Source organism: Zootoca vivipara, chromosome 11 (genome assembly GCF_963506605.1).
Source record: "Zootoca vivipara chromosome 11, rZooViv1.1, whole genome shotgun sequence".
Taxonomy (NCBI): domain Eukaryota; kingdom Metazoa; phylum Chordata; class Lepidosauria; order Squamata; family Lacertidae; genus Zootoca; species Zootoca vivipara.
This window is the reverse complement of record NC_083286.1, coordinates 31,878,257-31,889,653: the sequence shown is the minus strand read 5'-3', so window position 1 is coordinate 31,889,653 and position 11,397 is coordinate 31,878,257. Positions and strand designations below refer to the sequence as shown.

Below are 11,397 nucleotides of genomic sequence, written 5' to 3'. Positions count from 1 at the left end.
TCTACAGACAGAATAAGCACTTTTCCAAGAGAACATAGTTTTCTTGTGCAAGTAGGATTTGCAACCAGGTGCTGGTCACATTATTTTAAAAGTATTATATGTTACAGGTAACAGGAAGGAACAGAATGCAGGCAAATACTACCTGCCAAAGTTGTACAGTACAACCCAAATGATCTCTGTGCAAAAGTAAGTTCTGTTTGGTTCAATGGGGTTTGTCCCAGCTAAGTGGTTATAGGATTTCAGCCTTAAGCTGTACCCTAAGGGCTTCTGCACACTTACCTTTCATCTGCTCTTTCCAGGCGTGGTCCATAAGTTAAAGCTCCATTTCCCCTAAGAAAACCTGTACCTGGAAAGAGCAGGGCAAAAGTGTGGCTAATCCCTTACCTGAGAGAGTCCCATTGCACATGGTGGGACTTGCTTCCCAGTATACATGCATAGGAATGTGCTGCAGTTTTATCTAATAGAATATACTAGCTGTTCTGCAGGAGCATGTATTGGGTTAAAAAAACCAAAATTAAACTCCGAAAATTTCGTGAAAGTTGTTAGTTATATTTCTTGTGCACAAACTGGCCTGTCAGTGCAAGAAAGGTTCACACAGAATACATTTGGAGATGCCTTAATGCCGAAGGTAAACTCAATTCTGGCAAGATTATAAAGCCATCATCCTTTAGCAAATATCATTTTAAATCCCCTTGTGTGTAATAGATGCTTAGCTACATTTCAAACCAGCAAAATTCTCCAACAAACCTTTTATTAAAAGAAAGGAAAAGGCTTAAATTTGCCCCCCCCAATCTTTTAATTCCAATAAAGCGTTCTTTCTAGACAAGGACAGACATAAGAATGTCTCATTGTGAAAGTCCTTGTGTTTATAGGACTGCCCTCAGATGATAATGTGAATGGATTCAATAGGCCTGTTTCCTAAATGCTAAAGTCTTGTGGGAAATGAAATCACAGCAGCAGTTAAGCTACCTTCAGAAGCAATATACTTATGAACACCAGATTCATCCAACTGACCCATTCCCACAGAAGTGCAGAGATAAACAGCAGGGGCGTTCAGTTGTTTTCATGTTCTGCTTGAAAGCTTCCCAGGAGCATCTCACTACCTTCTGTTGAAAATGGAATGTTGGACGAAGTGGACCTTTAATTCCGATTACTTCTGAAAATGGCCATTTATCACCGTAAGGTAATCAAAAGGAAGATGAAACATCTGAAAGGCCAAGCTCAACACGGAGAAAGAAAGGTTGGGGATAGTGGGGCGGTAGCAGCCAAACCATACAATCTAGGACAAGCCATCTGCTCAGTCCAAAGGGCTGCATTAAAAATACATCATGGGGTAATTTGCAAATTTTTATTTAGCACCAATGACGAGCATGACTGATTGGCATAATCTGATGGACGTGCATTTTTTTCTATCATGCTGTTTCTGGTTAGAAGTTTCAGTATCTTTTTAATTGCTTGACGATTAAGCCAAGAACTCAGAGCAACTATTCTTTATAATAGCTACATGGATAATGGTTAAAATGGATCCCACATGGCAACTTCTATGCATGGTAGGTGTAGCCTGAATTTTCACCAGGTTTGATGAACCCTATGCAAAGAAGAGCCTTCACACTTGCCTGCTTCCACTCCATTCCCACAGCATTCCTACAGGGTATATTCTCCAACACTCCCCTCGACCTTCGACTCTGCCCGTGTAACAAGGGAAAGATAGAGGACTTTATCCACTTTTTCTTTCACTGCCCCCCTATAGGACACAATAAGACAGAAGCTCCTTCTACTAATTCCCCCACTCATTGCCTTGGAAGATGACCGCATGAAATTTCTATTGGTGGACGCTAACCCCAGGGTTACCCACAGTGGTCATTTATATCTTGCAGGCCCTGAAACTCAGGGCCCTTTTGACAGGCTAATTTCCTCTAGCCTCGGATGTCTCTAAATATATTACAACAGACAAAACTCACATGATTTGTCATAGTTTTTTAAAATCAAACTCTGTTTTATATAGCATGATTTTATATTCGCTGTTTTGCAAGTGTATTTGATACATTCTCTGTATTATAGCAGTAGGTTACCGCCTGGATCCTTTTATGTGCCAAGGCCAACCGGCTAATGAAATACAATTTTGATTGATTTTCACCAGGATGGTTTGCATCACATGGGCAATTTTATGTCATGGTGTGGTTGAACATACCATGCATTTGTTTCAACTGGCCTCCACAGGAACACAAGAAGCTGCCTTCTACCAGGACAATTTGCCCATTTAGTCCAGTTTTGTCTGCTCTAACTGGCAGCAGCTTTCCAGGATCTCAGCTGAAGCAAAGTGCTTTCACCCTGGTGGAGGTACCAGATATTGCGAATGTGACCCTTTGCATGCAAAGCCTATGTTCTACCACTTAGCTATAATCAGTCCCAACAGGACTCGTGTGATATGTACACTGGCGCCAAGCTTGCACTTCCCTTTCAACAATAACTGGGTGGCTCACATGCAAGAGTCCAGCTTAAATGCAAGGTGGAGCAGCTTTTCAACTATCACTTGAATTTCAATAAGAGAAACTGCAGAAAGTTGAAATACTTTCCCCATATTTAAATACAATAGCTTTGCCAAATTATGCGGAGCTGAATCCGATTTCTTTTTTCTTCAGATAAACTAGGCTCAGTCTCTCTTTTATTTTGTCTTAAACGAGTCTCTGTTTTCCTCCACTGATACAGTGTTGCGCATTGTGTCATGACACAGACATTAAGGTTGCCAGCAACCTCCAAATTTAGAAGTCAAGACATTTCATGAGAATCAAATGACCAATAGGTCATTTTCAAAAAGCTGTCTGAACCTGAAGGGTCTCCTGGAGAGACAACAAAGAGCAATAAACATTTCCTTCTTTCTGAAGTTCTGGGGAGGAAAGGGAGAGATTGTGCTGATTCAATATAAAATGACTTTTCCACTCTTTATTTCAAAGGAAGAAAACAAGCCACTTTTTGAAAGAGAAAAACTGGAGAAAAACTTATACTTTCTAAGAAATCGAGGGAAACGGATAACGGAGAAAAATAAAATACGCTCAGGGCTCAGATAATAGCTTTTGCTTGTTTGAATAAATAATCTGGAGAAAAACTGAAAATATTTACATAAGTTACACACTTTATGATAAGTGTGCTGTACTGAGTGATAAAAATGAAAATTAGCATATAAACCAGCATTTGGTCCATTGTGTGAGCCTTTCTCCATGCAAACCCCTATTGATGGAAATAACAATTTCTTCCTTTAACTGAGGATTGCTATATAATTCTGATTTTGGAGAATTATTTATTTAAGCTTGAAGCGTTTAAAGGTGCTACCTTCAGAATGTGAAGTATACAAAACCCAGAGGTTCCTGAATTCATATAGTGCTATATTGTTAGAATTGGAACTGGACCTCATACAGCTGGATTCAAATTTCTGTACAGCCACTCTGGGTGGCCCTGGGCAAGTAAATTACTATTTCTCAGATTTGCTTTTTCTTTTCACAATGGTATCATGATGAGTGAGGAGGGAAATAAATTAACTTTATGTACATTTCCCTGAGTGCCTTGGAAGATGATTGAGATACAAATGCAACAGTGAATTACCTCAACAGATATATGAATGGTGCAAACAAACAATAACTATACATTTTTTGTCAAAATTGTACGGCTGATATTCATTATCTAAAAAGATTTGTTGATTCTGTTATGTTTGATTTCATGAAAACATCCTAATTTTAGTCCGTATATATGGTATTGGCTTTGTGCAGATGCATGGTGATCCCCTCACCTGCTGATCATAGGGCCCAAGGTGGTTGATACTGGGAGAATTATTCCTTTAGGAATTTGGATCCCTAGCCATTTAGGGCTTTGTATGCTGGTATTAACACCTTGAACTGGGTTTGATGGCTCACTGGCAGCCAATGCTAAGCTTTTAGTGACACATGGTTCTATCAGGCTGCTCCACTCAGCAACCTAGTAGCCACATTCTGCTTTGGGTGTAGCCTTTAGACCAGAGGCTAAGACTACACAACAAACCTTAGTTACGAACACAGTCAAGCTATACACAAACGTAACTGGCTATAATAAAAAATTCATAGACTTATACAGGAAGGTTCAAAAATTTTTTGTTGTCATGTAAATAAGAACATCATATATCACAAGCGGAGGCACATCCCCCAACTTAAAGTGTTGATACGGACTCAGTCCAAAATGAATGAGATAGTCAAAGAGTACCACAAGAGAAGGTGTGCAGCAGGTGTGGAGCATGCACTAGTGGGTCCAATTGGCAAACGGGCGTGGCAAGCCAAAGTCCATGAGGTGGCAGAAGTATATTCAATGGTGCCAAGTGCAGCAAAAAAGCAATGTCCATAGAAAAGACAAGGTTCCCGGGTACGTCCCTTGTTTCGCCCTGGTCAGGCTTCCTCAGTACTGGTAGCTTAAAAATGTGGATTAACATAAATTCAAAGCTTTCAAGTAGGCCAGATAATATTTTCAAAGACTTTGTTCTTTTGGAACTGCATCTTTTTTTAAAAATAGAACACTGAGATTATCCATTATATCACCTGTCATTTGCTTGAATCAATATGAAGTATAATAAACTGTAATTGAGCTAGTGACCGAAAAAAGTTAATGAATATTTATAAGAAAACTGCGTATATCCTGGGAATGTGGGCTTGGGAGAGCACATCTTTTTTTAAAACAACAACAACTCTGTCCTGCCATGTGATACACCAAATCTTTGTGAGACAATGCATGTGGAAGGTGTTGAGAGATTCCTCCAGGTGGTTGTAAGTTGGCCGCAACTCACTTCCATAAAGAAGTGTGCTGAACACATGCCTGGTAGACCTTTGCCTTGGTATTGGATGTTAGCATCACATTCTCCCATACCTACATTGCTGTAGCTGCCTTGCCAATAAGCTTGTCCAGCTCAGCATCAATAGAGAGGCTGCTGTTCTGCTGAAACAGAAGTAGGAAGCAGAGGGGCACTACCATATAGAAAATCACTTACAAACTTGGAAGATGGACAGGTGAATGGCTGCGGCTGCTGTTAACAGGTCCTGTGACAGCGTTGCCAGTGTGGTTTTAGGGACAGAGTTGGCATTTGAATTTGTTGCAGGTTGGGCCCCTGTATTTGGGATTCTGTTATGTGGCATGTTGTTGCTGGTGAGTACAGTAGTTGTTTTAGGTTGGAACTGTAGATAAGCAAGAGCAAGCATACCATCTTGGACTGCCTATGCGAGGAAATTATGATTGTCCTAGCTCACTGATGATTCATGAACCACCTTGAGGTTTTTTTTTTTGCTCCAATCAAGCAGTATATAACTTTTATAAAATAAATAAATGACCTAGGAGCTACTGTACTGTATGCCAATTCCACTTAAACAGTTGAGGAAAATTGGTAATGGGGCTAGAGTGATGGACTTGTACTGGGGGAGAGACCTGCATTTGACATTCCCTCTCACAGGGTGATCCTGGGCCTTACAGGGTTTTATTGTGAACAGAACAATGGGGTGGACCCACATATGTCTTCCTGAGATCCTTGAAGGAATGATGGGGTACAAAATGTGAGGAATAAAATTCTGGGGAGCAGAGAATTGTACAGTTGCAAGATAGCCTTTAATGAGGTGGTTAAGCAGTCTTGGTTTGAAAGCCTAGGAATCCTTTAATACCTCAGGGTGCGTCTAGAACAATGCATCTGTTACACAAGGTCTGATAATGGTAGGAATCAGCATGGGTTCTCCTCTGCACACTTTGTTTCACAGCTCAGTGCTAAAATATATCACATTATTAGCAACTGCATTTGAGACATCTGGGATTTCTTTCCCACCCATACTAATTGCAGTTCAATTTATGACCCCTCACAGTCGCATAGAGAATATGTGCCTATTGGTATCACCAATGAAGCATCAGGAGCTTTTGAGGGATATTGAAACATTAATAATAAGCCACAGCTGTCAAGCTCAGCATATGAAATCAGTTAAAATTAATAGTGATATGCTCTGCAATTTACATATTAATTGTGTACATGATCCAGTACATGAACCAAATGTCAGGGAATCACAGAAATATTCATTTTGAGATTCGTTGGCATGATTTTGTCAGTGCCGTGTGATAAGCTTTCTAATTATCTAGTTTAATTGATTTGGTTGGGTAATATTAGATATTACGATTTGAGATAAACTAAATTACAGGTCGACACTCAGTAATCTGAATTCCAGAAGATGCCACTTGCTTTGGAATGAGGTCACTCAGCTTCTGTACACAGCATAAGTTTCAGCAGAGCACATACCTGAATTCCAATGAGTTCACAGACAAGGAAGCAAGGAGGAGATATTTTATAAGCCTATATAAATTTGTTAGCAACGAATTGGACAAAAACATGCACCACTCTGGAGAATGTGTTTAATCAACTAGATTACTCTCCGTTGATGCATTTAGGAAAGGAGTTCAGCTTTTTAAAATGCTACAAATATAGCCTGAAGTTCATTTATTTACATTTTGGATACATTTATATTAGATAAATGAAATTCCTAGTTAGTGGCTGAGAGAGAGGAGTGGTATCCAATCAAACCATAATCACTCCATTAGTTAAGGTAACATATGCTGGAATGTTTCAACTGCAAAAACAAAGGAACCCAAGAATGACTGGGGTGCAATACTTCATAATATTGATTATAGCTTACATTTTGCACCTACAGTGTCAATGTGCTATCATAGTTCCTCTTCTATTTAGTTCCTCCTCTATTTATGCCCCACCAGATGGGTGATGGGTGGGGTATAAAAATATTATTGTTATTATTATGTATTGATTTTCTAAATACCAGTCTACAGTAAGAGATAGTGCATATATTCTCCTAGTTGAAAAAAAATGGTGTTGTATAATATTTGCTTCTGAAAAAGGTCTTATGCATATTCTTAAGACATTGGGGGTGGAGGAGGAAAAAAAAGAAAAGAATCATTGGTAATAAAAACAGTACTGTGCATGTTTACTTTGAAGCTGCTACTGGATTGCCTAGCTTCCCTTTGCTCTGACAACTCTATTTCTATAAGATTCTTTTAAAATCAAGAATATAAAGTGGCCCTTTCTTGTTTTTGTTTTAAATACAGTCCTGATATTTGTGAGAAACTATGGCTGTGTGAAGTAAGCTAACTCAGCAATTCCCATAATTGACCAACACATTATATTTGTCCATTTGAACACATTGTGGTTTTCCAGTTTTCTGATAAGTTGTTGGCAATGAAATGGGTAAGAGATAACTCGCTGCAAGAGAAGCAGACCCGTTATGAATCTGACTGAGCACAGGCTAGAGTCCACTTTCACATCTATTCCATGGCAAAGATGGCAGTGATAAAGGGCTAATTTCTCTACAACAGGGGTCGGCAAGGTTTTCCGGGCGTGGGCTGGACATGCACAGCGCGATGCCGGAAATCACGTCTGTGCATGTCCGTGGCACCGGAAATTGCTTCAGCGCATGCCTGGAAGCCAAAAATCGCATCTCCACAGAAGCGATTTTCGACATCTGGGCATGCACAGACGCGGTTTCTGGTATCTGCGAGTGTGCAGATGCCATTTCCGGCACCACACGGCAAGTCCCCGCACTGCACTGTGCCGGTTTAGCGCAGCACGCAGGGGACTTGCCGAGCGGGTGGCTTGATCTGTGGGCCGGATCCGGCCCATGAGCTAGAGGTTGCTGATGCCTGCTCTACAACCACTGCATCTGCACGTAATTGGCTAGTGGAGCTTTTTGGATATATTGGTCCTTTACATCAAGGTCCACAGTAGTTGGAGAGCAACTTGGACAGGATCCTTGTATCAGGAAGCTTGTTCAAAGATGTACTTGACCTTTGCCCATCCAGACTGGCAACCAGAGGAGGACTAGCTAATTGTGTGGTGGAAATGTTGAATTCTCCTTAAGGGTTCTATTCTGCCCTGTCTACAAATGGCAATAGTTTGTCTTCTCTTAAAGCAGCAATCTTTGGATTCTGCTGTATTGAAGAATCATAAGTCAGTGCCCATTATTCCATTTTTAAATATGGTGCTTATGCATTTATTGGTGACCCAATTCAAGGAATCCCAAATGAAACTGATTAACTAGACATATTTCAGCCTGGATGCAGGCCTGGTTTTGAAACAACTGGGGTGCAATGTTGCTGCTAAAATCTTAACAAGGGCAAGAATCTGGGATTATGTGACTCCATAGACGTATCAGCAGCACTGGCTACCAATCCAAGGGCTATCACATATAGAGCCCTAAACAGTTTGTGACCAGACTACTTGAAGCCCCAACACCTTTTACGCCTACATGTTTGTCAGCTGTTTTGCCCCTCTTGCATGCCCTCTCTTAGAAGAGACAGGTTGGTGGCAACATACAAGAAGACTTTTTCTGTGGTGGCACCTCATAAGTAGACCTGCCAACCTCAGGAGGTTAGGTTCTCTATTTCTTTCCCACTTCTAGCAACTGACAATTTCCCCTTTCAAAGGTGTTGTTGCTTAATGTGATTGTTAGTGCTGTCCTGGTGTGTTTTTGTTTTGGGCTGCTTTTGGTCTTATTAACTTGGATTTTCATGATTGGGTTACTATTGCTCTTATATTTAGTTTTTAATTACAAATTTCTTCGAAAGACTCATTTGTATAGGGGATAGACAGGTATAAAACTTTTCACATTTTAAAACTGTGTGTTGATCATCCCAATATATGGTTTAGTCACCAGGTGTCATTGGACTTGTTTTATCCTGGTGGAGTCAGTAGTTTCCACATGTCTATGCCATTCTTGCTGAGAGACAAAACTGGGTTCTTCTTGCTGCTGTGTTGTCTAAATCTGGAATGAGAAACTTGTAGTCCCCCAAATGTTGTTGGACTACAACCCCCATCGTCCCTGACCATTAGCCATGCTGTCTGAGGTTGGTAGGAGCTGTAGTATAATATCTGATGGGCCATATGTCCTCCATCCCTGCTCTAAGCCTTCCATGATGGAGAAGACCTAGCATTGCTCACATGGAGAAAACAAGCATTATTTTCAAAAGTCCTTCATCTTTTTAATCCCAAAATCACGAGAAAATGTGGTGGTGGTAGGAGTCTAATTCATAATTTAATAGATATTTTCCCAAGTAGTTATAACAAATTGTAGGTAAAATGAATGCTGTGCCTTCAGCCTAAATGTTAGGAAGCCCATTGCTTTTAAATCCAGTGTGTTCATTAATAAAGCCCTCAGGAAAGTCTTCCTATTGAATTAAATAACATGACTAAGAGCACCTGTCTCAGGCTGGTATTAAAATGGGTTGAAAGAGCGAATATGGGGGGGAAACCTATTAGCATAAATATCTGCTTTTTACAGCCCTTTTCATCTGCAGCTATCATTAACCAAATGAACTGCTGACAACATCAAGACGAAACCACGAGCCATACGGCAAATCCGGCCACATCCCACTTTTCTGACACCCAATTCAGCTCATCTTTATTTTATGACAAGGAATCAAGTTCTTCTAACTGTGTGTGTGCTTAAAAAACACATACTAAGGAAAAGGAAGAAGAAGAAATCATTAGGTCTCTCCTCTCCTCCCACCATCCTGCCTTCAGAATTGAGCCCTTCTGAACAACTAGGATACAAATCTGAACAGCCACAAGGTGAGGACCAGAATCAGCACTTTGGTCAGCTACCAAGGTTCCAGTGACTCCGACCAGAGCACTGTGATATGTGTTTTGTGGCACCCACTTAAAAAGGGTTATATAGCCTGGCTGTCTGAGCAGCACTGGGAGCTATGCTAATTCCCTAACTACTCCTGACTAAGCATCAATCTGGGGCATTGTGAGACATTAAAGTAGTAGCTGCACTGAGCCACATAGTGCTGTTTAGCTTGCCACCGCCCTGTAAGCCCAAGAGGTCCATGGATAGAGGAATCCTACAAGTCACTTTTCTTAAAGCTCCTCAGACTGGTTACAGGTAGGTAGCCGTGTTGGTCTGGATCGAAGTAAAATAAAAAAATTCCTTCAGTAGCACCTTAAAGACCAACTAAGTTTTTATTTTGGTATGAGCTTTCGTGTGCATGCACACGAAAGCTCATACCAAAATAAAAACTTAGTTGGTCTTTAAGGTGCTACTGAAGGAATTTTTTTATTTTACTCCTCAGACTGACAGCCAGCCTTACCACAATATATGAAGATCAATCAAAACAGTAATAGTTTTCCAAAGCTGTTGGCTGAAGTCCATAAAACTGTACCAGCACACCCCTTTGTAGGATAGGAGTTGCGTCGCTGATATGTCATCAGTTGGTGCACAGGATCCTCTCCACTACCCCTTTCCCATTGAAATTAGGCTTGAAAGAAGCATTAGGTTGCAGTGTGTCCTTGTTTACAGTCTCTGTGTGTGGTGCCCACAGCATTTTCTCTGGTTTGCAAAGGTGCCCACAGGCCCTCAAAACTTGGTGACCTCTGAATTGCATTATAGTTCTAAAGGGGCAGAAGAAGTGTTATATTGAAACTTACTGTGCTGGCAGTGGATCCCATTAAATCCCTCTGGGCATTTGCAGATATAGCCTATGAATGTGTCTCCTCTATAGGCTTCACTAATTTCACATATTCCACCATTATGGCAGGGATTAGGAATGCATGGCCCTGAAAGATAAAAAAGAATGAAAAGAAAATGACACATCAAATATGAATGCAGAAAAGACACTCGGCTGCCATCATTTCACTCAGTCATCAAGTGATAAAGGTTATGTGAAGACACATCTGCTCAGGAAGTATTAACCCACTAGCTGGCCTATACCTAGCATTGCTAGGGAAATCAATGCAGTTTTGAAAGGTTCAGTCCATCCTGATTCACAATACTGAACAATTGTATCCAAAACTATATGAAACCTGTTCCTTGATCTCAGGTACCATCCTGTAAAATTTGATTACCACATCTTAAGAGGTGTCCAAAAAAAAAACCCTCACAACTTTCCAAAATATATAATATATTAGTAATCATTAGGGCTCTGCATGGCTTTCCCAATCTGATTCAGAGCTTGATCTGGTGCTTTGGAATGGCCCCAATTCAACCCAGGACGATGCAGACTAAATCGGGGGGGGGGGGCACAATGCATGAAGCCTGCCTGTGTCTCATTCTTCCCCCTATACCCGCAGCTGCCTCAACATGTTTGCTTGGCATCTACCTGTCTGGGGAGACAATGGAAGAATATGAACTTTCAGGGGTAAAGTCAAACCACTGGAGAGTCACAGCACTGTGACTATAGAGACTGATACAGGAAAGACTTGACTTTTGCTAAATCCCAGATTGACTCAGTTTGGCTTAGGATCTGGCTCCAGTAATATATTGTTGTTTACAAGAGAGTCGAATACAGTAGTGTAGTTTTCCTTGACACCCTTTCTGGATAACACATGAAAAGGTTGAAAAGAAT

At 40.7% G+C, this 11,397-nt stretch overlaps 1 protein-coding gene across 1 annotated transcript in view; it reads right to left on the bottom strand.

Moving 5' to 3' along the window:
- The window catches only part of EDIL3 (EGF like repeats and discoidin domains 3), a 237,998-nt gene that overhangs the window by 87,272 nt on the left and 139,329 nt on the right, over positions 1 to 11,397 (bottom strand). Inside the window, exon 4 of the mRNA XM_060280211.1 lies at positions 10,481 to 10,609. Within this exon, the coding sequence (XP_060136194.1) occupies positions 10,481 to 10,609 (129 nt within the window). The remainder of the gene's footprint in view (positions 1 to 10,480; positions 10,610 to 11,397) is intronic.